The sequence below is a fragment of the Periophthalmus magnuspinnatus genome, chromosome 24 (assembly GCF_009829125.3).
Source record: "Periophthalmus magnuspinnatus isolate fPerMag1 chromosome 24, fPerMag1.2.pri, whole genome shotgun sequence".
Taxonomy (NCBI): domain Eukaryota; kingdom Metazoa; phylum Chordata; class Actinopteri; order Gobiiformes; family Gobiidae; genus Periophthalmus; species Periophthalmus magnuspinnatus.
Window position 1 is genome coordinate 18,442,636 of NC_047149.1, and position 27,006 is coordinate 18,469,641.

General features: G+C 37.5%; 4 protein-coding genes and 1 non-coding gene across 5 annotated transcripts; 1 reads left to right on the forward strand and 4 right to left on the reverse strand.

Moving 5' to 3' along the window:
* Positions 1-334: 334 nt before the first annotated feature.
* mep1a.1 (meprin A, alpha (PABA peptide hydrolase), tandem duplicate 1) lies at positions 335-7,716 on the reverse strand. The gene is made up of 14 exons (XM_033990956.2): positions 7,621-7,716; positions 7,524-7,548; positions 6,961-7,005; positions 6,831-6,871; positions 6,676-6,751; positions 6,039-6,156; positions 5,474-5,649; positions 4,851-5,072; positions 4,186-4,332; positions 3,460-3,675; positions 1,626-2,087; positions 784-957; positions 559-631; positions 335-471 (listed from the first exon to the last, which is right to left on the reverse strand). Exons 1-13 carry the CDS (start codon positions 7,672-7,674, stop codon positions 582-584), a joined length of 1,806 nt encoding a protein of 601 aa, XP_033846847.1. The 5' UTR covers positions 7,675-7,716; the 3' UTR covers positions 335-471; positions 559-581.
* A 1,426-nt stretch (positions 7,717-9,142) lies between these two features.
* trnas-gcu (transfer RNA serine (anticodon GCU)) lies at positions 9,143-9,224 on the forward strand. Its single transcript has one exon. It is a non-coding gene; the product is annotated as a tRNA-Ser (tRNA).
* Positions 9,225-10,533: 1,309 nt separating this feature from the next.
* LOC117392436 (protein FAM177A1) lies at positions 10,534-13,920 on the reverse strand. The gene is made up of 5 exons (XM_033990511.2): positions 13,638-13,920; positions 12,683-12,832; positions 12,551-12,605; positions 11,587-11,681; positions 10,534-11,135 (listed from the first exon to the last, which is right to left on the reverse strand). The coding sequence occupies exons 2-5, from the start codon at positions 12,821-12,823 to the stop codon at positions 10,965-10,967; spliced, it is 462 nt and encodes a 153-aa protein (XP_033846402.1). The 5' UTR covers positions 12,824-12,832; positions 13,638-13,920; the 3' UTR covers positions 10,534-10,964.
* Positions 13,921-14,990: 1,070 nt separating this feature from the next.
* brox (BRO1 domain and CAAX motif containing) lies at positions 14,991-23,611 on the reverse strand. Its single transcript, XM_033990510.2, has 13 exons — positions 23,486-23,611; positions 22,927-23,046; positions 22,688-22,794; positions 22,317-22,413; positions 21,990-22,085; positions 21,833-21,905; positions 20,787-20,892; positions 20,621-20,710; positions 20,456-20,541; positions 19,937-20,018; positions 18,730-18,880; positions 17,542-17,701; positions 14,991-16,720 (listed from the first exon to the last, which is right to left on the reverse strand). The coding sequence occupies exons 2-13, from the start codon at positions 23,025-23,027 to the stop codon at positions 16,637-16,639; spliced, it is 1,233 nt and encodes a 410-aa protein (XP_033846401.1). The 5' UTR covers positions 23,028-23,046; positions 23,486-23,611; the 3' UTR covers positions 14,991-16,636.
* Positions 23,612-23,778: 167 nt separating this feature from the next.
* LOC117392434 (alpha-1,6-mannosyl-glycoprotein 2-beta-N-acetylglucosaminyltransferase) lies at positions 23,779-26,606 on the reverse strand. Its single transcript, XM_033990509.2, has 2 exons — positions 26,479-26,606; positions 23,779-26,367 (listed from the first exon to the last, which is right to left on the reverse strand). The coding sequence occupies exon 2, from the start codon at positions 26,130-26,132 to the stop codon at positions 24,891-24,893; it is 1,242 nt and encodes a 413-aa protein (XP_033846400.1). The 5' UTR covers positions 26,133-26,367; positions 26,479-26,606; the 3' UTR covers positions 23,779-24,890.
* Between the last annotated feature and the right edge of the window lie 400 nt (positions 26,607-27,006).

Here is a 27,006-nt window from a genome sequence, read left to right on the forward strand (position 1 = left end):
GCTGATGTGAGGTGTAAGCAAAAATAACTATGGGAGCAAAAATGTTAATAAAATGAAAAGCAATGCACAGCATGATGCTAATCATGCTAATTATTGGCAAAACACATTGAACTGGTGTCTCTGGATGAATAACATGCTAAGATTCCGGTCTGCTTCTAAAAATGTTTGATATAAGATACTTTGCTATAAAATAGTGAGTAAATTGTGTATATTGAGAAACACATAACAGAATTAGGCTTCCATATACACACTTGTGTAATTATTTTTTTTTTTTTTTCATTTCTGTGTTACATTAGTTGCATCAGTGCATTGGCAAATGAACCATTGTGTTTGTACAGCTTTATTTAAGAAAATTTAAGTTTTTTAACCAAGAAAATGAATTATTATTATTTTGAATTATTATTATTATGAATGAATTGCAAAACTACATTGTTGCTTGTATCTTCATTGTCCTTCAATAATACAGGAAACCTAAAAAATAAAAAAAAACTGTAAGAAAATAACTTGAGATGTTGATCAGTTGACAAGCATCTTATTATGTATTTGTTTGAGTCTTACTTTTGGACTTTTGGCCATCACATTCACTCTGCTGGTTTGACTGGCACTTCTGTCTTGATCATTGATGAGATATCTGTGAACATAGTAAAACTGTTGCCTCATGTATTTTAATCACAAGCAAAATGCAAGGTCTGTCCAGTTTTTACACAGCTAAACAAAAGGTTAGTCACAAAAGTTGTTAAATGGCTACTTTATATTTCTGCTTTAACCCAGTTGATCTCTAACCTTCAAAGTCGATGAAGATGATGAGGTCGTCATTCTTTAGGTAGTTACGTCTACGGAGGTCGAAGTGTTTGACGAAGTTCCTCCAGCCCCAGGCCGAGCCTTTGTAACATGCACATGAGGGGTCATAAGTCCCTACTTTGGAGGGGTTGTCCCACAAGTACTTCCCATTTTCAGCTGTATAAGAGAAGACAAATTTAGGTCCATTTAGTATTACTGTACATCTTTTTCTGGTTCATCATGTAGAAATTCAGATAGTAAATTATCAAACAGAGAAAGTGGTGTAACACAAGAGGTGAATATCAACTGATGAGACGTAAGCATTAGAATATGTCCATAACATACCATGATGCATACAGTAACTACTTGTAAATACTGCATTGCATATAATGAAAATGGATAGGTGCCAAATGGGTAAACTATTTTTTCCTTCCAATTGCTTCTGTGTTTCTGTAGCATTTGCCACTTGAATTGAATTGGTAAATGCTGTCATCTTTGTTGGTCTTGCATGCTATGTTTATCAAACTGTGGTGCTTCTCCAGCTCCTGTAGACTGCAGTTTAAATATAATAAGAGGATAGTCAATTTATTCCACTTTTTGTCCTCCTCTTGGTTAATCCTTGTTGAGAAATAGTATAGCATTTGTGTAGTGCAATCAAAAAACCTAGTTTAGATCTAGTGGTACTCAGAAGGCCAAGTATTTTCTTATTTGGTATTTGGTGTGAAAAGTGTGAGAACCACTAATGTATAAAATAATCATTGAGGAGTGATGACACAACTCCATTTTCAATACAGTGATTCTGACTATACTGTGCAACTTGTAATTAAAATCCAAATATGACATACAGGTGAGGTCTGTAGTTAGACTCCGGGCTGTGGACATCCTCAGTTTGATATCGGGGTCTTGGTCCATAACTATCAGAGTGGCTTGTCGGTTCACTGCGGGCCACTGCATCGCCACATCATTCACTCCACTGGCCAAGAAGAAGTACAGTGCTGTATAGTTCCCGGTGTAGTCCATGTAGCTAGATAGGGGGATAAGACGCACCCCATACCCATACCCCTCTGGACTGTAGAAGATGGGACTATCGATGGCAAACCCGCGCTTTGCTGTTTCCATAATTTTGGAGAAGTTTGAGATGGTCCATACGGCGTTGGGACAGCGCGTTTCGGAAAGGCTGATGTCGTCCAGGAAGATGCCCCCTTTTGACATGACGGGGTCACCACGGACACCCTGGAAAGCATAACGGAACTTCACGTCCACCTCCAGCCGAACGTGAGCAATTTTCCAGGCAGAGTCTGATACACCTGTACACACCAAATATAAAGGCAATTATTTTTCGACCAACCAATATAGTGCAGTGCTAGTGCTTTTGACCGATACTTTTAGCACGTTAAGCAGGGTTTGCATGTTGGAGTTTACCATACCACTGTATAAACAAGTCGACTAAGTGAGTGTGATGTCACACATAGAGTTCGGCTCCAGTGAAATGAAGCTCATTGAGGCTAGAGCAGTTATAGGGGTGAATTTGGAGATAAATTCCATATTTGGAATTTCGATCGTGAGTATCATAGCAACCAAAGAGTCAATCCGAAGTGAGGCTGTTGAAGGTAACACCCCTTCCCCCCTGCACTGCTAATTTAGCAGGGAGTGAGCGCTTAGCAATGCTGTGAATCAGACCTGTTGCTAACTCTAGTGGGGGCGACCTCAGGGAAGAAGGCGCCTGAGCTGTCTGTTATTAATGTTCATATCTTGATTTAGGTATACAATAGCGGAATAAACACCAGAATCATGTACAGCGGGTTAATACAAACATTTTAAGACAAAAATGCCGAGTCTGACAGCAGCAGTTACAGAGAGAGGGGTGACAGTTTTCCAATATAAAGTGAATTGGAGCCAGAATGCGGAGGCTAGCTATGTCCATGTATATATACAGTCTATGGAGTTTACACACCATGTGAGGTTTGTTGTGAGCTCATTTAGTACCTGGAAAATATACCGTCAATCACTCACCAATGTATCAACGGACAGAAACAGTTGACACTATTCTGTTTGAAACTGATCACTTATTAATGAACGATTGCCAAATGGAAAAATCCATCCTTGAACTCAAGTTGGGTAGGGCTGTTTGTATTATCTAGATTAGACCTGTGATGCTAAATTATTATGAAGGGATTTTGATAATGATTACAGTTCAATAACATCTATATTAACCATAAAACATGTATTTGTATAAGGCAGTCCTTAGTCAGATAAGAAAGATGTTGGTGTTGGCAATGTAGTTGCTGGTAAAATAGGGAAAGGATTGGGAACCTTGATCATTTTTCCTTCACTTCCTAAGAACATTTGACTGCTATACTTTATTCATCCATCCACTTTTTATAACCTATGCATTCTTCAGTTCTTATACTCAATTCCTGTGCAAAACCTTCATAAACTTTCATTTCTGATCCTATCCATTTTCTATTTTCCAAATGTTCCCTTGTCTGCCCATTAAACTTTATCTAAGTTCATGGTTCTTGTTATCAGACCAAATGTTGACTCTGTAAGTACATTAGTAAGCTCCTGAAACAACTTGAATTTGAATAGTCCACATAGTATCTCAATATTCAAATCTGTGTTTCCCTTGATGCAGCGCTCTTCCTTGTAGTCCTATACTCAACACAGTCTAGTACTCACCTGTGAAAGTGTGTATTTTCTTCATCCTTCTGACTGTTCCTGTACCATCATCCATCTTGACCCAGACCACCAGTCGGTCCTGGGGGTTGCCTGTCATCTTATAGAAAAACTGCAGACACTGGAAGTTCCGTTTGGGGTACAAGGTCCGAGACTCCAGCAGGGCAGACTCCTGGGCCTTTCCAGTGTTAGTACTAAAGTGCATGTAGTATCCAGCATCTAAAATACAGTGTGATATTTTATGGTAGACAATTGTTTTTGAATATTTGAAATGTGTAATCAAGTTTACAAAAGAGGAAATTTTAAAAAAGTGCACTATGTAACTTAAAATTTTGGTGCAAGGTCCGCTACTCACTGGTCTCCATGGAGATGTTGTTGCTTTGCCTGGAATGTTCCATGGCATTAAACTATCTATGTATGGTGTTAGTCTATATTACATTTATTCAATTACAAGTGTTTTTATGCCTCAAAAATAACTTGAAAAATATGCATTCTTCACTGTGAACCGGGTCACCTCTCCGCTGATCTGACCTGTAACTTGGTCCTATGGTGTGATCTGCTTGTCTCCGTACAGATTAAAGGCCATATATAGAAAATTCAAAGCAAAACATCCCCATAGAGACAAGCAGGTGGGGAACCCTGCCCCCAAAAAAGTTCCATAATGCATATTTTAGGGACAAAACAAGGATGAATAAATGTTTTAGATTTTTGTATTACATCCATATTTACCTCTGCATCGTCCCAGCAGTGTGTGGTCCTCATGCCCCGTCGTGCTTTGGGTGTGGATCCAGTCTGTGTCGTCAGTGGAGCTCTGGATCATTCCACAGATGTTTGCAAACTCAAAGGAGCACTGGTCCAGCAGGGTCAAAGGGCCGGCTGCAGGACAAATATATGGATTTCAAATTATTATTAGAACTTATATTTTGATTATCAAACCAGAGTGAACAGGCTCAATTATTAATCACTGAACTAACTAACGATTAACCTGCTAGCCGTCATGTCCCAAATAGGAAGTGAGCACGGGGGCACTTCCAGCTCCATCAACTCCTATTCACTTTCTATTGGCCTTTAAATGTTCATATTAATCCGCTCTACATGATCGTGGGGTTTTTATTATTTACTGTCCCTAAATCAAGATACGAACATTAAAAACAGACAAATCAAGCACTGTTTCCCCCAACGTCGCTCCCACAGTGCAGACATGAAGGGCCGTTACCTTCAACAGCCCAAAAAGTCTTCTACAGAATATTTACAAGTTATCTATATAAATCCCACTTTGTACAATTCATCAATGTGGCATCGATGAACAAGTGGGCCATTGTTTAAATATGTGGGACGAAGGACAGCAGTCAGGACAGCCAAACGAAGAACAGCTGGTCACCAAAGCCACTTACAGCAGTTGTACATGCGGTTGAGCCTGAGTAGGTCCATTTTGCTGAAGTCCAGGTACTGTCCGATGATGTTATAGAACTCTGGGATTTTGGTGGTGATGGTGGGGATGGACTCGTTCTTGTTGAAGGAGAAGGGGCGGTAGTGCATTATCGATTCATAATCATACGGAGTGTTCTGATCTGTGATGAAGTCGTCGTTGTATTTGTTAAAGTTATGTTGAAGTCCTGAGGGAAAGAGACTCATTGTCATATGGGTCATAATACAATACTGTGCTAAAATGAATCACTCAAAACTCACTTCAACTATGGCATTACTATAAAACTGCCTCTTACCACCATGTATAGTGATTTGGTATTCAAGCCAGCTTTCCATCCCACTTGATACATCTACTACTTTTTAACTTTATCAGCTATTAGTGGGTATCATGACATATTTCTTTTGCATTATTTTCAGTAAATTGGCTCCATTCCTACAGTTTATACAAATGTACACACAGATGCCAGATTGGACTGCCAAATTTTGTAGATCTTAATTCCCATTTTTTCCAAATTTACAATACTCAAATCATAAAGTTCTGCTTTTATATTTCTCTATTTTCCAATCTTGATAAAAAAAATCGCTGTACCGTCTGTGACTTGATCAAGCCAAATGTCCACATAGTCGTCGCGGTCTGTGCGTGACTGCTCGTGGTAGAAGCCCAGAGCGTGGAGCAGCTCATGTTCTATCACAGCTTTATGATCACAGCCTCGACCCAGAGATAGGACCTGACCGATCTGCTGGTCCCCCACTCTGGAGAAGCATCTGGCAACCACAACACATAAGTCTTATCGTGCAGTATTGGCTCTCAAACTTACATTTTCTTTTTTCTATATGGATATAATGTATACAGAAATACAAAGGCTTTTGAACAATATTTACAGTAAAAATCCTAATCATAAAGTTAAGTTTGAGCCCAGTTTAGTCCTGGACTTAGACTTGATTGTAGCTCTAGACCTTGTTTTATCCAGCTCTAACCTAAACCTTGACCCAGTTTCATTTAATTTAATTTCATTCGAGCAGAATAACGAATGCATGACACTTAATGCACATTTCACATATTTTGAAAGCAAAAACAGGCAGCAGAATGGACCCCCGACCAGAAAAGTTACAGAGTGCACTTTAATACATTTCAAATAAAAAGTGGTCCATACCCTCCTCTCTTCTCAAACTTGATGTAGGTTCGCTCTCCCTCGTAGGGTTTGAAGTCAACACAGGACTTAAGGCGGTACATCTCAAAGGCCTGGTGGACACAGCCTTTGGCATTGAGATCTGGGACAAGAAATTGTGAGTGTGGACAACTTTCGTATAATAAAAAATAAATAAAAATGTAAAACGATCAAGCAAAACCTTTCAGTGTTATGTGTTACTTGTTTATGTATCTCATTTCAACAGTAACTGATCTACTTGCACTGCTAGATTTGCACTGTTCTTCTGTCCATACTGTACATTTGGTATTATATTCACTCAAGTCTATTTTTATTTAACATCTTATTTTGAATGCAGTGCTTTATTTTATCATAGTTTATATTTTATTTATTTGTTTTAAGTTGCACCACATCACTTTCCGATTATGATTCTTATATAGGTCAATATATGCACTGTATTATAACACTTGTAGCTTAAATTTCTCACCTATTTTTTATTTCACCATTGCTTCTTCCATGAACCAATGTTACTGACCATAGCAAGACCACATAAAAGCTATGGTTTTGGAAATGCTCTGAGCTAGATGTGTGCTTACCTGCCACTGGTCACAATGTAATCTCATAAAATAAAAATATGTCTTACCCAAATCATCGCCCAAAATGTACGGGATTGGAAACTTCCATCTGTATCTTGTGTCAATCAAGGCATTTCTTCCTTCCTTTACCATAAAAAAAAACAAATAAACTGATGAAAACTAGGATGCTGTATCTAAAATATTATGGTTTTGTTGAACTTACAGGAATTAAAATGTCTCCTTCAAACAGGTTGACATCTGAGCCTGCACAGAACCACAAATACACACACAAATAATAATAACTTAAGATAGTAATTATACTTTTTAATGGACTATAAGAAGAAGATTCTCACCTTTATTCAAAATGGGGTTCTCATCTTCTCCATTTGGATATACCTCTGTAACAACACAAACAGATTCAGTTACAATTCATCAATAAAACAGTAGTAGTAGTAGTAGTAGTAGTAGTAGTAGTAATAGGTTGCAAATTTCACCTCAGTGTTGTGAAGAATACTTTGAAGAATACTTTGAAATTGTATAGTCATTAAAAATGGAATAACCTACATTAAAATATATTTTGTGATGTATTCCAACACGTGATCAGAGAGTAATGAATTCTTAATATTCAGAATACTTTCATGCTGAGTTGCATAATTTTATAGTGTAAAAAAATGACATAGGATTAAAACAGCTTTATTTTTGTTGTTTGTGTTGCCTGTATAAGGATAATTTGTGCAAGCACAAACCACAAGAGCAGCGTTTTTTCTCACTCTATGAAATTTGAAAGTTGTACGACCACGATGTATTCCCAAGATTTTACTCAAAGGTAGAATTGTCCTGACACTGTTTGCTTCAAAGTATTACGTACACTTTAATGTAGATTATATAGTTTGTATTATCTCAGTTATTGCCTTACCATGCACTTCCTGAGAAATAGGTATCTGTAAACAAAACACAGAGTCATCTTATTAATAACAGAATATGTTTATAATAATAATGCCTCATATACTCACAGTGCATACAGAAGTTACCAGGGCTGCAACCAACAGTATTCTCCAAGTATCCATCCTGAAGACTTCACAGACCTTCAGCTCACTGTGCTTTATTAGGGCTGAAAGACAAAGCCAGGACTTTGACTCTGCTTACTGGGACAGTAAAAGTATAACTATATTCAAGAAAGGTCTTAAAGGGACGGTGCAGTTATGGTAACATCTGTGTTGGGTTACTGGAATTCTATTTTTTTTTTTAAACAAAAAAAAAACATTTTATATTATGGAGGGTCTGCGACCTGCATGTCTCCAATAAGATGTCTTTGTCTCTAATGTTCCACAGTATAGTATTAAATGTATCTATCTTCCTGGAGACAGGCAATGTCAAGTCTGTGGAGAGACAAGTCACTGCTCACTATAAGAATGCATGTTTTTAGAGTAATAGAAATGCCCGTTAAATGATTGCGATATAGATATGTTTATGCCTTTGGAAAATCCAAGTCAAAACATCTGCACGATGGTGAGTCCTACACCTGAAAAGTTATACTAGCTCATTTAGTGCACCTTAAAAACAACAACAAATTAGACATTAGACTGCAAACCTATACCAAAAACTTATGTTTTTATTGTTTCTGTTTGCACCAAACTAAATAGTAGTCCCTCTAATTATATTATTTAAACAGTTATTCATATGTTCTTCCCCCTACTCAAGAAGAACAGGAGTTTTGCTGTTGTGGTCTAAAAGGGCCTCCAAGTGGTTTTAACGATATTACAGTTTGACCACAAACTACCAATGCAATCCTGGAGACAAAGTGGTTGGTGATTTGTAGCAAAAGTTGAAAGCAGCTGAGCTGAGGTGTAGCCACTGAGGTTTTGTTGTTTTTGTAATTAATGCAAATCGCTTTTCAAACCAGATCTGGTTGTTCCAGACTTTCAACAGCAATGTGTGTGTGGTAGATATGTGCTGTGTGGATTCTATATAACTATGAAAAAAGAAAAGAAACAGCCAATCTAATCAATGATAAAAAAGCAGGATCTGGGATATATATATATATATATATATATATATATATATATATATATATATATATATATATATATATATATATATATATATATATATATATATATATATATATATATATATATATATATAAACTTGTTGTTAATAAGTTGTGAATAGCGCGTGGATAGTAATATATTATTCGTGTGCTCGTTATTCGCGAATAAAGGTAAACTAAGACAAACATTTTCAGAACCTTTACTTTTATTTATTTAAGACAGCGATGATATTTTCACGTGCACGTGGTGAGTTTTTAGTCTCCAGCAAAACCGACGCTCGCGCAGTGACTTTTTAAAGGCTGTTGTTGACGGAACTAGTTCCCGCGCGTACACGAAAACATAGCCATTTTTTAGTTAGACATTATTAGACATTTTGTTATTTTGACCATCAAAAGAGTGGTTATTTTATTGTATCGCGGTGTTGCGTTTGAAATGTGTGTTCTTTGTATACAAAAAGCCAAAGCACTTTCGTGTATCACTACGCGACGAGGTGGCCGAGTGGTTAAGGCGATGGACTGCTAATCCATTGTGCTCTGCACGCGTGGGTTCGAATCCCATCCTCGTCGAGACTTTTGAGTTTTGAGTGTATTTTCTTTTTTAGCTCAGTGACCTACGATTATAGTGAAACATATGACTTATGAATTAAAAATAATAATATTTACAATGAATGTAAAATTATACATTGGCAAAAAGCCATCAAAGCTATCTCAGTCACAGTTTTGTAGTCTTACTGCAATCTAAGAACAAAAAAGCTAAATAAAAAAAACAAAACAACAATATTGGTTTACAATACAATTAAATTATGAATCACCATGACGATGGGCCAGACTACTCAGGATTAGGTTCCTAGAAATCAAACAGGGAGAGGTAAAGGACTTGTTTTTGCACAAAAACAAGATTGGATTTGGATTACAAATATACATACATAGATTGAAGCCATATATACACACACACATATATATATATGGCCTCAATCTGAGTGCTGAATACAGTAAATGTGATCAAAATTAAAAACAACATATTTTGTTTGCAGATTTTATCTCCAGTTGGAGAAGCCATTCCAGTCACATCTAAACCCAGGATTATTAAGAAGGCCACCAAATCCCACAGGTAAGATCTTTTTACTCACTTGTACTACATAACTTTATGGGGGTATGTTTGAAATTTAGATTTACATTTACTATACAGAAATCTCGATAATCTCAGGACATATTCTTCAGGACATAGAGTCTGCACTGGTATATACAAAGTGTTGCATATTTAAGTTATATGGTTTGTTTTTTTGGGTTTTTTTCAGTAGAAACTAGACCCCCTCGTGGACTGGTGGAGTGGCCAGTCACCTGGCTCATTATTGGAAAAAACAAACAAAACATTAGCTGATGTGATGTCTTTAGATCAAAATTGGCATGTCTTGCCCAAGGACACAACAACAGTATTCATTTGTGGGAGCTGGAATCGCCTTGCGAACCTGTGCTCAGTGGATTTGACTGCTCTACCAAAGATGTTTATGTTGAGAGCGGGATTCAAACCTCCAACCTTTGCATAAAAAAAAAAAAAAAAAAAAAAAAAAAAATCTCATTGGCTGATCACCTAATAATATTATTGTATTGCAAAAAAATGTAATAAAAAAATAAAATAAAATAAAATAAAATAAAATAAAATAAAATAAATTGGCGGATCTCATAAATGGCTTTTGTTCTGATTGGCTGATCTCCTGATTGGCTGATGTCCTGATTGGCTGTTTGACTGTCAGTCTTCTCCTCTTCTGCCTCATTTAATTTTACCATTATGGTCGTTACCAAAAAGGTTTTTTTTTAAATTGTCGTGCTGTGAGATCATATTTTGCTTTAACTTCCATCACATATTTGAGTGGTATTTTTATTTTTTTTACAAACTTGGCATATCTGAAAAGACATGAAAACAGGCAGAACTGTGACAATTTTATTCAAATAAAACATTAACCAATACCTCAGGATTTAGCATTCAATTGTCTACTTTCAATACCCTGCAAATGTTTAAGGCAAAAGCAGAACATTTTCTGAGAAATAAAACAGCAACAAAGCACTTGTTTCAGTTATACAAGCTGCTGTAATCTTCAACCATGTCTTTTGTAGTCTTAAATATATAATAAGAGTGAAGTCTGCATATCGTCCTCCTCTCCACTACATTGGGTTAATTTTCAAAGGAAATGAATGTGTTGTGATTAATACCCCCCTTGTGGACATAGAAAACAACATCTACAGTCTATGTGTATTCAACGTCCATAAGTAAGTCCGTAAGTGAGTGTAAGAGTGAGTAATCCAGTGCTATCCCTGGTGAGCCTCGTCTGCCTGGTATCCCTTGTTGAGGCGTCCTTTATCCAGGTGAGGAGCTTCTCTGTACATTTGTGTATTGTCCTCAGTCGCTCCATAACGACTTGTATTGAGTTCAGGAGACAGAGGTGTGGTCCCTTGGTCTGTGCGTTCACTGCCAAGCATCTACAACAGGATCATATATGATGGAAAGAAGGCATTTATTTATTAATTTTGTTAGTTTAAGAGCAACAACAGTGCTTTGCCATAACAGATTCAACTGGCTCATCACCAAAGTTTGTTCTTCTACCGGCAACTATTTTAAATAAGAGATCATTACATTGGCTACAAATCTATAGCACATTTTAACATACAAAATATTACAGGTAGAGCAAAGTAAAGTAAAAAGGGTGAACATGAATTTAGTGCTGCTTGAGCTTTGGCAATGAAATACATTTTAGTCAAAGATGCACAATGTAACCTTTCTGAGGGAGGCTCCAGCACCTGCTTGTCTCCATGAAGATGTTATTACACAGCCTGAAATGTCTATATTGGATGCAGGTGGTGGACCTTACACCAGAAATGTTACATAGTGCAGCTTTAAATCAAAATGTATAGTAAACATATGTGATATTACCTTCTTTTGACGTTGGTGCTGGTCTATGGCGTACTGGTATTTGGCATCTTTCAGCCCGAGCAGTCCGGCCAGTCTGTCACCCAGGAAGTCACAAGCTACATTTAATAAAGATACATACACATACATTAGCAATAAACTACATTATTTTTACAATTTTATGCTAAACGGCCCATGTTACTCTATTATCTGATCCATGTCATGATGTTGTTTCCGCATCACGAACAAACCTGGAGTTGTGGTTTGTTTCATTCAAATGTCTAACGCACAAACCCTGCATAGTTCTTCTCTCGAAATGAAAACACTCCACCTTGTTCCACCTTGTGATGTCATGTGGTAATACAGGAAGTGCTCCACTGTGTTTTTAAACTCCATACAAAAAGGCAGCTGTTAACTTGAAAACTACAGCTTCATGACATCACAAGGTGCAACACAGGATTTTGAGCTTTGGAGATGTAGACTAATAATAAAGTTCCTCAAACATAACTCCAGGTATATTTTGGAGGAGGTAACAATATTCTAACATCACTTAAAGCTCACAAGAACCCATTTTGCATAATATATGACCTTTAATAGTCTGCTAAATATGGCTCAGGCCTTAAGTGATACTTTCTCATTCTTTCCTCGTGTTTGGATATAGTAGTCGTAAATTAGTCTGGGTTTAATCGCCGCTGACAGTTTAACTCTGCTTTATGGGTGTTACTTTTATTACCGTAGTCAAAAATCCATTGAAAAACATGAATTTTTACTGTGATTGGGCTCGCCTCTCCACAGACTGCCTGCTTGTCTCCATGGTGATGGCTAAGAAAGACAATGCCATACCACAGAATATTCCAGCCAAAATAATAACAGGTCAATGAAGACAAGCAGGTGACATACCCTCCACCAGAAAGGTTCCATACTACTCCTCGGTTGGCCCTGGTTGTTAAATGTGTTGATATAAACTGTATAGAAACTTTTGACTTACTGAGCAGTGACAGCCGTCCGACTCGTATGACCAGATTCTTGAACGAAAACCTCCCCTGACGAAATAAAAGAAACAAACATGTGACTTATGCGTTATTTTATGCACAGTCTGCTTTGTGATTTTGAGGCATACCTTGCGTTCACTGTCTCTAAATACTGGTCTCTCCTCTTCCTCCTCTTCCTCGCTGTCTAAATCCAGGATCTCTCCACTAGTGAAATGAATGACCCTCCTTTCCTGGGACACCTCTACACATCCGAACTGAGTTTCTTGCATGATTCTTGGCTGTTACATCAAGTTAGACATGGCAATGAATAAGAATAAGAACATGATAATGGCAAAGAACCATATTGTGGCTGAATTCATTGTAAAAACAGCTGGGGAAGTGTCATGATCCCTGTCAGTCTTGCCCTTTTTTGCGCTTTCTCCCCTCCCTTCTGTGTCTGAGCCTGGAGCTGGACGGAAATTTGGGCTCCTCCTGTGCACACCTGGAGCTAATCTGCAATCAGCTGCACCTGAGGAGAATCCTTTCTGAATCGTTCTTCCATTTCACGATATTTTGACCGATGTTATAATATTGTTTCCTCGTGACAAACATACCTGGAGGTTTGTTTTCTTTCATTCACATATGTTTAACACACAAATTCTGCATACGTAGGCTTTGTTCCACCTTGTGATGTCATTGTGTAATACGGGATGTGCTCCACTGTGTTTCTAAACTCCATACACCTTCACTAGAATCATTTGAACAATTTCAGTCCTGGAATTGCCAATCTCTACTGAACTAAATGTATATTGCAGCCGTCAACTTGAAAACTTCCACTTCATGACATCATAAGGTGGAACGGAGCATTTTGAGCTTTGGAGATACAGACAAACTCAAAAGGGTTACTCAAATATGTGTGAATGAAACAAAACACAACTGCAGGTATGTTTTTGAGGAGCTAACAACATTGTAGCATGACTAAAAGCTCATAAGAGTCAACTTTGTGTAATAAACTACTTGTTCATTGCATGTTTTGCAGCCTGATTAACATGAAGTACTCTTGTGCTCACTAAATAATTGTGAAAGGATTGCGGCAACACTTACTTCTTGGTGGTTCCTTGTCGGATTGCTTTTCACTTTTTTATAGACTCACAAGTACAGATAGGCCCCCATGTTGGTTAACTGGACCGTGTGGATCTCAGCAGGATGCAGAGGGTTGAGCGGAAACTGGAGAAGTCAAACACAGCAATGTAAACTAACTACGCTCCTGTTAAGTTCTCCTCACAGGGAACTAATCAGCTGGTGTATCAGAGGCAAAGGGTTGGTCTTGTTGCAATGTGGAGAATGTAATGACTTCTTCCTCTTGAGGTGGTGACATAGGACAGGACAAAGTACATGTTTCTGTTTCTCATTGCCAGGGTTAGAAAGTACCTAACTTCAAATACTCACGTTACAGTTACAGCACTTGTAATTTTTGGACCCATATTACTTTATTTTCTGATCTATGTTATGTTTTCTCATCAAAAACATCCCCCCAAAGTGTGTTTTGTTTTCATTCACAGGCAAACAAAGGCAGGTTCTTCTCTCAAACTGAAAACCCTCCACCTTGTGATGTCATGTGGTAATACAGGGCATGCTCTACTGTATTTTTAAACTCCTTACATCTTCACTAGAATCATTTGGATAATTTCAGCCCTGGGATTGTCAATCTCTACTGAACAAAATGTAAAAGATAGTTGTTAAAAACTACAGTTTTGTGACATCACAAGTTGGAACAGAGCATTTTGAGCTTTGGAGATGCAAACAAATAATAAAGGTTTACTCAAAAATGTGTCAATCAGACAAAACACAAATCCAGGAATGTTTTTGAGTCAATTTTTCATAATATAGGATCTATATCTATATAAAACAATTAACTGCCATTTTTAAATAGTTAAATTGATCAGGTTTTGTATAAAAGATTGGTCTAAAATGCAACTAAAATTGTGCTTAAAAAGTACTTAATACTTTTACTCAAGTACAAATTTGACAGTATTTTTAACTATGTATATTTTAAGCCATGTAACTTTTACGTGAGTACACATTTTCAGTATTCTACCACTGTCAATTGTTCACAACTGAACATTTCTTTGATTCTAAACAGTGGCCAACAGTCAAAGTCAAATATATTTCCTGTAAAATAGATAAAATGAACATAACAGGTAGTAAATATAATAAGGAGTAGTTGCATATAAATTATCATGAACGCACAGGTAGGTACATAACATTGTTATACTGTAGTTCAAAAACAAATTATTAATAACTAATAACGTATCTTAATTAATTAGGTAATTGGTGCCGTACTAAACTTTTACATGTTTGTTTACATATATATTTTCTATTATTATACATCAGACTTTTTTACTGTTCTTTTCCTTGTGGATCTTTAGGTCTAATTTATTCATACACATGACAAGATTTTAGTTTTACACTGGATTTAATACCTTCAAAAATCAATCTTACAAGAAGGACGCTAATAGATGAATAAGACGATGTACACAGATAATTCAAAAAAACATGGGGAGAAGCATTAAAAGGAAACTGTTGATTGCCACATTTTCAGGGTTTCCACATTTTTGAATTTTAGAGTTTTGTTTTTTCTTTAAAAAGCAAACTGCTCTTATAGGTGGTAGTAAAAATTCTATTATTTTGATATCCAATAATACAGCAAAGTGTGGAGAAACTGTCAAGGACAAAATATATATTTTTCAGGACATTTGGCCTTTTTTCTCATTTTCCATGTCTGGAAAACGGCAATTATGAGAACCTTGAAATGTTATAATGAGATAAATGATATCTGAGCAAATATTTAGCAGATCCTCACTACAGTCTCTATAATGTAGACCAGTTTAAAGTGCAAAGGCGTTACAGTGGGTTTTTAGATTAACAAACAACAATGAATGCAATATGATACAGTTTATACAAGCTTCCAGCAATTAGTTTTATAATCTGGAGACATGCAGCGTGGATATTTTTAAGTCCTCCCTTTGAATGTTTATGCTCCAATTGCTTTTATATACAGTACATACTCATGGTAAGAGTGCTGCAGGAGGTTTTGCATGTAGTTTTGTAAAAGAGTAAAATAGGCCATGTAAAAATCATGATTAAGAAATGTAATTATAAGTATATGTAAGGATAGGTAAAACAATGAATTACGAAATAAATAAAAAAAAAAGCTAAAAATTACTACATAGTTTTGTTTTAAATGAATATAAGTGAAACCAGTAACATTATATTATATACAAAACTACACATATGCCCTGTTTTACCAAGTGGGTTCAACAAACTCAGAATTTTAATTTCAGCTCATTTAGTTTAATAATATTCCTGTTATTCACTCATTAGATCATTGGTCTTTGCTTACAATGTGTTAAACTAGAAAATAAATGTGAGTTCAATTTTAGTACAAATAAAAAATTGATCACAAAAAAAAAGTTCAAATAGGCCAAGTTTGCAATACTTTTTGAGTTTTTGGTCCTTGTTGTTGAAACAGGGCATAACTACATACATGTGGAGTGGAATAATTGCAATAATTGTGAAATGCTACAGCTAGAAATGTCACTGCTGCATTACATCATTAAGATTCAGTTGACAATAGTAAACTTTCAGTTTCATCACCAAAAATACACTGGTTTAGACTAATCTTACTCCTATGTAGATACTTTATATAGTGTTTTAATATCTAAAATACTAAAGGAAAATATGGTCATGGTGTCATTTTTTTCAACTGACAATAGACTTTACTTTTAAAATGTGTGCCAGTGCCAAATGAAAGGCCAGAAAGACCAAGGCACTGTTATTTGAATGCTTAAGGCTTAACCATATCAAACTGATTTAATTTATTATGTTATATTAATTCAACAAAGCTTTGTTACATCCTTATTTTGTGGTCACATAATTTGAATTGAGTGTAATAGACTAATTCTGATCAAATACATGAGTAAGAACAGAATATGTGGCCAAAGCTCACGTTCCTATGGTTTATATGAAGGAAGATGGCTGGCGTGACAATAGTGGGACACACAAGTTGGAGGTGAGGGGTTGTGGAGGAGGGGGGAGGTTGTTTAGGAGATGGAGCAGCCTGTGTCCTTCTGAGGCTTCAGGTCGGGTTCCTTCACAGGCTTCACCTCCTCGTCTTTAGGTTTGCCCTGGGGAAAATAAAACCATAAACATGTTTTAAATAAGTAAATGTATATACTTGTAATGTTCAAAATTACAACTTGAAGACACAAGTTTTACAAGGGTATACACTTATTCCACCATTGTCTCCAATACAAACCTCTCATGCATCAATAACATAATTTCACCACCAGATGTCACTATTGTCATGTAGTGGTAAAGGTGTGGATGATAATTCTCTATTGCAGTGTACTTCAAATGGGAGCTGTTCTTACATTCATTTGTTCTTCTGAATGACGCATTTCCCTTGTACAAGACAAAAGGTATATATCCTATCTAAAAAAGCATGACTATACTTTGCATCTCAAGTAAAAAACACAAAGAATTCATCACGTATGGCCTTTAATATCACCTAAATTAAACTACAACTAACCTAACGTAACCTTCCTATTACAAAATGCAAATTGTAAGAAAAAAAAAACATATTAAAAACAAGAATTCACTCTAATATGCACACTATACATTAGGATTGTCAAAAGTATCAAAAATTAGATCCTAATTGATACTAAAACTAGTGGCAAAACTCATTTGTTTTTTGATACTAAAAAGCCACATTACCTACCTGAACGACTGGGGGATTACACAGGTATAACGCTACACAGTAATATAAAAGACAGTATTAAGATTTACTAGTGACTGAATAAAGACAGTTTTTTATTATCATCGTGGTTTCAGAATCAGTACTGAGTATCGAGTGTATTTCTCAGTATCGAAATTGAAATTTTAGTATTGTGATAACACTACTGTACATCCCCCTTAATCCAAAGCACAGTTCTTAGTAGTTGCTTACCTTATCGTTCTTGGCACCTCTCGTAAGGTCAAATGTGGCGTAGACCTCCGGAGTACACTGCTCACTCAGAGGGGGCAGCTCGAAGGGAACCGGCTCAGCCAAACCATAACTGGCCTTTAGCTCCAGCGTGGGGGGCTCTGCTGGCACCTTATGGAAGTATCTGACAAACAAATAAAACATTTAAACATTAACACTAGGGATGGGACGTTTCACCAATGTTGTATTTGGAGTGATTCGTGCATGTTTGAGCAATCTTTAATCTCTTATTTTCAATCCCTGTTTTTACCACTGCTGCTCTGTACTTACTTCGTTCTCCAATTTAATTCTCTTAAACAATAATACATGTACAATTCGGCAGTGTTGCGTGGTCATCTGAATACAAATGTAAAAAAAAACTGATCTGCAGCTATCCATTGGAGGTGCTGATTCTAACGCGGAAGTCAGCGGACTTGTTGCTTTTATTAAGTTGTTTTAGATGAATATTGCAATTTAAAATGTGCAAATTATAACACAATGAGGGTGTCATAGATTATAGCTACATAGCAGACAGAAGCACAATAGGTCTTTTTATCTATAAGTGGTCCACATATTGACCTTTTTTCAACAGCCCCCTGATTCTGTCATGAAATACACACCAAAAACATCTAACCCTGTGCCTCTGCTACATCAAACAACATAAACTATTATTTTCCACCCTACTAAATAAAAGTATGACTTTATTTGTTTACTACATTTGACAAAGGTGCACACAGATGGACTCAATAGGCTGTAGTGGATTAACTAAAGGTCAATAAAGCAAAATACCAGAAAACATATACCATCATTATATTTAGGGTTTAAAGTAATATTTTCCAATGCTTGTCTTCAGCGAGATGTTACTGCTTTGCCTAGTATGTTCCATAGTATGGCATTAAACTTATCAATATCTCAGGAGACAAGTAGGCTATGGCATCTAGGTAAAGTTACAGTTCAAATCTGTGGAGAGGTGACAAATTAATGTATTTTTCAGCAATAATAACATCTATACTATAATTGAGTAAGTGCATGATAGAAGTGTAATACCATACACTGTGAAACATTGCCAGCAAAGCAATAACATTTTCTTGGAGATAACCTTGTACCAGAAAAGTAACACCGTGCTCCTTTCAGTTTTACATGAGTGGTGTATATATATTAAGACTGACTTACATGAATCCGTTCTCTCTCTGACACTTCTCCAAAGTGTTCTTAATGAGTCCTCCCAGTTTGATGAAGAACAGCTGCTCGGAGGGTTTAGCCGTGGTCCCAGGGCCTTTGGTCTGACGGTACTCTTTACACAGAGACTCAGCCCGGGCGTAACCTAAACACATGTACACAATCATGTTAACAAGCCAGGAGGAAGTACAAAAGTTAAAAAGACACATCAGTATGTAAATGTGAGAAGATCATATAAACATTTTAATGAGCAAGCCTTCATCTCTGGCCTGTGTTACAGTGATATTGGGCCAACATCAGCATTCCCTGACCTTGATATGGCCTTCAACTTTTTTTAATACACTTAATGAAATGAAGTGTATTAATAAACAATTCATGTCTATGCTGAAAGTGACAGAAATCCGGTAAAGTTCTGGACCTCTCAGAACCAAATATTCATACATTACCAACCAATATATTATTAGATTCAGATATTGTAAATTCTAAAGCGGAAATATGTGATGCTTTCAATAGGCATTTTGGATACTAATAATTATCCTTCTTATCTTGATTACTTTGAATTTGAACCTCAAACAGACAAAAGTCCCATTTTCTCTTTAAGAGCTATCACTTACATAGAGGTCTTAAATGAGAGAGAGAGAGAGAGAGAGAGAGAGAGAAGACAGAGAGAGAAGACAGAGAGAAAATGCACAGAGGGAGGGACAGAGAGGAAAGAGACAGAGAAAAAAGAGAGAGAAAAGAGACAGAGAGAGACAGAAAGAGAAAGAGAGAGATCAGCCAAGCACACACAGGAAATGGAGCTAGTTTCAAAAGCTAGGATGAAATTTGATGGCTATATACAAAAAGAATAGCCTATTTAAAGGTATCCTCTGAGGGTTTACTACAAGCTTGTTCTCATAGAGAGTTTATTGCTTTGCCAAAATAGTATGGCACTGATCATGTCTATCTCCAAGAGCAGGTGACGCCCTCAGACAATGTGAAAGGTCAGAATTGTGGAAAGGCAATACCGCTGTATGTATATTTTTCAAGGTAGTTTTGAAGAATAAAAACACTTGTAATTATATAAAAGACAGATAAACTGTGTTCCATTCCAAGAATAGTAATATAACCTCCGTGGAGACGAGCTGGTGCCGGACCCTCCACCAGTCAAATTAGGATACCACTGTAATATGTACACACTACACATTAGAGATATACATACATTTCTCTGCTTCCTGAAGGGATCGAATGGCCTCACCACATTTGTCATCAGCCAAGAGTGTCTGTCCATGATAGCAGTAAGCCTGGAGGTGCAGCAATATGCAGTGTATTAAACAATTTGTAATCTCATGTTCAACCTTTAAAACTAATTTGAATTTGATATTATAGTCACACAAGTCTTTTGGAATTGTCTACTATTTAAACTGAAGGTTAGAGGTTTGAATTCCACTCATTGCATCCTTGAGCAAGACATTTTACATTTTGTCACTATAACTGTTACTGTTTCTGGTACTCAGAAAGTGAATAACAAAATGAACGTCCCAATTACGACACATCAACCAAACAAACCAGACTCACATACTGGGCCTCTACTACCTCATGATTTTGTTGTGTGATTTTGTACTATGTTGAAATTATATATCAGTCAAACTCCCTGACAGAGACTAAATGTAAACACTACGTATTTATGACACTAACATAAACGTATCGTAAATATGTTTATGTTAGTGTCTGAACTCACATAGGCCATGTAGAAATGCTGCTTGAGCTGCAGGTACTTCCTCCATTTGCTACTACATTCTGGCTCCAGAGTGTTCAGTGTGTGATCTGCAGACACATTCACCTTTATTAGACTGTGTATTGTGTGTAATTCTGCATATAACTGTATAACAAACATATCACCCACCAGCTTTTTGATAGAAGTTGGCTGTCTCATAAGCCAATGCTGCAATAAGTGTCGCCTTGTGTTTCAACTCAATGGCTCTGGCAATTGTTACTGTTCAAAAACACACATGAAAACATTAATATTGTGATTTGGCCGATTGTACTGTATAGTATTGTTTGATGAGTACCTTCCTGTGCTTCTGCCTGGCACTGGATGATATAGGCATCCATGACTCTGGGCTCTAGGTCTCTGCCCTTTTCTGCAGGAGTGATGAGACGAGGGATGCGCACCTCCTGAAGAAGAATCCATCCAACATTTGTTAAGGAACTTCTAATGTGTAATTATTCTAAACCTAATGACCAAAACATTTATCAACTAGGATTTCTCTCTGATATCATATCCAAACTACATAACATATATGCAATGGAAAGTTATATAGCTCTTTTTCCAAATGCTGAATCATCCCACACTCGGTGTTGGTAAGATAGTTGTGGCCACAGTGGTCCTGGGATAAACAGACAGGCTGCAATCTGCACCATTGACCCTTCTGACGACCATCACACTAGGCAAAATAGGTGAAGTGTCTTGCTTTAGAAGTACTCCTGTTGTGTCCTTAGGCAACTACTGCCCTACCGGTAGTCCAATAGTCTCCTATCCCAGTACAAACTAGGCATGGGACAATGCTGAAATTTGGTGTCATGATTACCACGGTCAAAATAATTTTGATTAACGATTATATCACGATAATCAGTAAAGTTGCTGACAGTTTAAAAATATTATGGATATGAATAATTATAATTTTAATACTAGGGATAGGTTCCATATTTAAACTTTTACAGAATTGTACTTTGAAAACAACAATGATCTAGAAGAGCTATTAAGGGATAAGTTGTTGATTTTTTTTCCTGCACATTCTGGTGATACAATGGTGATTATCTTTGTTGGTGACTATCCAATCTTTTTATCACTGTAAATGATATTATTGTTATTCTCCCATCCATAGTACAAATCAGGTCCAACCCTGCTAACGCTGTTTTAAATGTGGCAGTTAGTAAGTAAAATAAGCTAATTTCAAATATAATACTGTAAAAAAATGTGAACACAGACTTTGAGAGCATCATCTGTGTACCCTTCAGCATAGAAACTGGGTTGGCTTTCACTGTGAGATATTTGCATTGACAAAAACTACAAGAGGTGTGAAGGGAGAGAGTCATGAGTGATCATGTAAATCACCTTGAGATTTATGAAAATTCCAGCTGCCACCTTTAGGCTCCTGTGCACGTCTTTGGCTTCCGGCTCTGTTATGCTACCACACACACACATATTGCAGATTATTACACACGTCTGCGTTCTTAAAATACTAATGGGATAGACAGATAAATAGACATACTTTTCCTTTCCCGCTAGTCTGGAAGCAAACTTGGTGTACCAGAGAGCAACGTTGAATGCCATGGAGACCAGCTCAAACACCATGTCCTGCTGAGCACTGTAAGGAGGTTAGAGTTTAATTTGCTTTAAATACAGTGATATTATTATAACTAAAAACTGATTTACACTAGGAAAAAGTGAATACATAAATAATTATTAAAATATAACTATGTAATATCCTAATATCTTTTTACAGTATCCTAATATCTTTTCACAGTACTCTGTCACCTCTTTACTAGCATGATACAAACAGTCATTAGTTATTTCATAGATTCGTGTTGTGCCTTGCCTTGGTGTGTTTCCTTGTAAGGTGTCAGTCCATTTAAAGTTCTGGATGTACCGCATCTTGTTATCCTGCGAGCTTCCATCCAGAGATGTGATAAAGGCTAAAGTTGAATCACAAGTGAGCATTCAAAAACAGAAAGCCAGTTAGTGACAAGTTTAAAATAGCATTAACAAATAAATATGTAGAAGCTATTTGTTAAGGCTCAAATTGTCTATATTATAGTCATGGCTTGAGTGACTCAACAACAGATATCTTGTCCACAGTCTATGTCATTTGTAACTACATGTGCATTTCACATCACTGCAAATGGAGATCAGACACTTCACAGGTTTTGATGAAAACCGTGTGATGATAAATAATCTGATGGCACTCACCCTGCAAGAGTGAAAAGTATGCATCGGTTGCATTTTTCATGATCTCTGGGGTGCAGGTGATGTCAGTGAACATGTCCAGCAGCCTGGCCCTGGTGGTCCTCAGGTCACTATGGAACAAGTGAATAATAGCTCTTTATTCTCCAACAATATTCTGGACCTATGCCAGGTGTATTATCCCCAATGGTCATGGCCACAGACAGTCCACTCAGATAGTAGAGCTATCTACAGATAACACTCACTTGCATATTTTATTGGCAGCTGGACTCCCTGCCACTCCGTAGTAGTTGAAGGAGACGGGCGCAGTCGCCTTCAATGGGTTTCTATGAAACCAATGTGCCATTCTGTAGATGCGGACACACCTAAAGGGATTATAAGACGGTAACAAGCTGTCAATACAGTGCCATATGATTATAAAACATGAATAACATACCCGCGTTGTGGTTATGTGAAATTATGAACAGTAACATCTGATTAACTAATGCTATCATCGTTACATTACGACTGTGGCTACAGAGATGCTTAGCATCATTGTTAACCTAGGACAGTGAAGTAACATATTTATGAGCTTGGACTGTTGGAGAAACACACAAACAGTGGTGTTATTAGTTAATCATAACATAATGCACTTTTATCCCAAAATGAAGATCCTATTCGTAGATCAAAGGCTTTTACGTATGCTATAAAAGCGAGAGCTAACAGCTAACGCTGGTCACATCGAGGTATCTACCTACACATACACCACAACTTCATTTCAATAACCGTAAATGTTCACATAAATCTTTAGGAATCAGACATTACCTTTGATCACAGCGTAGACTCACACAGGTGTGATAAACCTGATGGAAATTGTGACACTATTGAGAATAACTTACTTCCGGAAATAAACACTGGACTGGAACTGACCAATAGCAGCGCGGATATTGATCACGTGACACACATAATTTAAATACCTCAGGTCTTTGGTTAGATTCCCTTTTGTTCCATTTTTACGACCCCTACGACATGACATCACTCCAAAAGTCACACATTGGCCCTCATAGGACTATTTATAACCAGGAATATGAACAATAAATGTAAACATACAACCACAATAAAAATAAAATCTCTTTTATTCCCCATTTGACAATAATATGTGAACAACAGTCATAATGGTCATTTCAAGTGATGATTCAAGACATCTGGTTGAAAAAAGACACTGGTTTCAACACATAATCAACAATATTACATTACCGTACATCAGAGTACAGTATGTCCCAAATTAATTCAACAGGGAAAATCTCATTCACATTAACTAAACATTTTTATTAATGATAACAGAAGATATTACATGCTCTTACTATACATAATTTACAAAATATGAATTGTTTTTCCTTCTGTCTATTGCAAGCTGTAAAAACTGCATATGGACTTACTGGCTGTGATATCAGTGCTTCTAGGCTACATAAACCATTTTTAAAAGTCTGGAAATCTACTAAGGCACTTAAAGTCAAGATAGTCCACTCACTCATAAAATATGCTGTATGTTACTACAAACCAAAATGATGTACTATTTGTTAGTCAGTAGATTTGAAGAAGAACTTTGAACAGAATCCAAAGGGTCACTATTTCTCAAAAGTCAATATAAAAAAAAAAAAAATCAATGTTAAAGTGGGTGCTACATGGGGCAGGACAAAATAGCCTGATTTGAACAGTGGTTATGATAAGGATGTCAGTAAAACAGAGTAGAAAGTTGGTTAGAAACATCCCCCATGCTAAACATAAGCTTGTTTAGCATGGGCAATGTTTCACAGTCAAATTTACAATGTGGTAAATGTTGTAAATTTGACTTCAATACTTAGTACCATGAACAATGATAAATAAAATGTTCATAAACATAGAGGTGCTAGCTCACAACCCACAATGAATGCAACTGATTTTAGAACATACCAAAACACACCAACGTCTCTAAGCACCAGTAATTGCATTTGGTTTCATATATGTGCAAAAGCATTTGTTTGGCACATAGAATCACCATAATCCTGATGTGAGCAGCACTAAAGGACAATTTGAAAAGGAGAGTCTTTGGCAACTGTGCAGCTTTGGCGATAACATGTTTTTGTTTATGTAATGTACATTTGGCCCATTTAGGAAGACTGGTTTATAAAAAAGATATTTAAAGTACTTTTTAGACTCCCTGAAACGCCTACTTCAGATAGCATATCAGTTATAGGCGTTTGGCGTAGTTTTTGCACAGACTGTGGTCCCGAACATCTCCCCACCCACCGTTCTTCATGTGGGCTTTGTGCTCTGGCACTTCTGCAGCAGCAAGAGTGAGAGAGGCAGGGAACAGTGCATCTTTGGCCATCCTCAGGCTCTCCTCCACTTTCTGCATGGCCCACTCTGGTCTGCAGTTGTCTTTTTGGTGCAGCCCACAGTCTCCTGTGTGCATGACCCGTGAGCCCTGGGCCACCAGCACTTTGATGGCTTTAGACACACAGGTCCCAGACAGGTGCTGCAGGGTCCAGTCCCAGTTATAGTCATCATAGGAGCAGTATGCATCATTACAGCTCATGAGTTTGTAGTACATCTCCCGCGAGATCCCCATGCCGATGTTGTGCTTGGTGGACATCCAGCCGGTGGTCATCACCTTGTTGGACTGTTGGCTGAACTCATTAAAACCATTGTGATTGCCCAGGGCCAGCATGTCACAGTCTGGGCAGTTCTTCTGCCTGTAATCAATCATTGATTCATAGAAATGATAAAAGTCTGGTAAGAGGTAGTTGTCCTCCTCTAAAAACACAACAAAGCCACTGTATCCTTGCATCACATGCACACGCTCCCACACAAAGTGCAGCTTCCACCACCAATGATGCTTGGTCTGCGTGATGAAGGCCTCTCTGTAGTGGCCATAGGAGTCTGGGTGTTGCGCATTCAAACATCCTGTTTTCACAGCTTTGTCCTTGGAAATGTCTCGGGGACAGTCATGAGGATCCTGTCCAGGAAACTCATTTGGATAGAGCTGTGTGCTAAAAGGGAAATAGATTTGCAGTACTCTGCAAAAAGTAATGCTTTGCACAATGGAGTTTATTTCCTCTGAAAAATAGTCATGACTAAAGACGAGAAGGAAGCTGTGCACCTCTGCAGCGTTCTGCAGTGACTCTATGAGTAGCTTGAGGTACTCGGGTCTGTTGTGGACCTGCACCACCAGAACCAGGTGCGGCTCTCCGGGGAAGAGCTCTGCGTTCAGGACGCACTGCCTGTAGTTGGCGTTATAAACGGAGTTGCTCAACTCTGGTAGTGAGTCAAAGTTAAACTTCACCGGGTCACCAGATCCAAAGGTCTGGCTCTGTGTCACGCTGTTGGGCTCCGTAGTGTCATTTTCAGGAACCATCAATACGAGTGTGACGATTACAAACGAAACTCCCAGCAGCGCGAGGAGGTTCTTCTTGAGCAATCGGAACCTCATCTTCTCCGGGTAAAGCAACCTTCACACGACGGTCCAGTCTCTGGTCCCCTCTAACGCTCCAGCCCTCGCTCGTGGCTTGTCCCCAACATCGCCGCTCGTGCGTAAAACTACTGAACAATACAACTGCGCGTGACCCAAGTGTCAGGGCGCTTTGGCGAAGGCTGCCTCCACGGGCAGCGCCGAGTACCGTCCCGAAAAGTGGCCCAAAATCACTCCAGCTGTTTCCCTTGGCCACCTGTGAAGTTAACAGGACAAATAGACGACATCAAAACGCGTCTGACCTAGTTTGGGTTTTATAGTAAAGTTATAAAGCTGAAGTATCAAGTCTTTGCTTTTTCTGACTTACCAAAGTAGGTGTAAAGTGTCAAATCGCACGCACACGGAAGAGGAGGAAGACTGTAACATATCTGAGTTTCACTTATTGACTGCTGACGTGTCCCCAGCAGCCAATGGGAGAGAAGCTGCTCCTGCTCTGCTGCTGACTAACCACTGTCTATAGTGGTCTATAGCTGTGTTATAGAAGATTCAAAGAAGCTCATTGGTTTGATAAAACTTTTGATAAATGCCTGTTTCCCAAGTCTACCAAGCTGGTGATGGTTTGAACAATCCCAATAGGCTAAACACATTATTAATTTATGCACATAACTAATGGTGCAAAAGTTATAATTATAAATTGTGACACAGTCACAATTTACTGAAACTTTTATACACACACCTGCACCTTTGTTAATGTCTTATATGGACTTGTATACTTGCTTGTTCCGTTTGTTTTTTCTGCTTGTATTGTAGTTAAACAGGGCACCCATGAAAAATAAAGCCAAATAAAGATAGATAAATAAATAAAAATAATTAAAGCTACTATGATGATTCACCT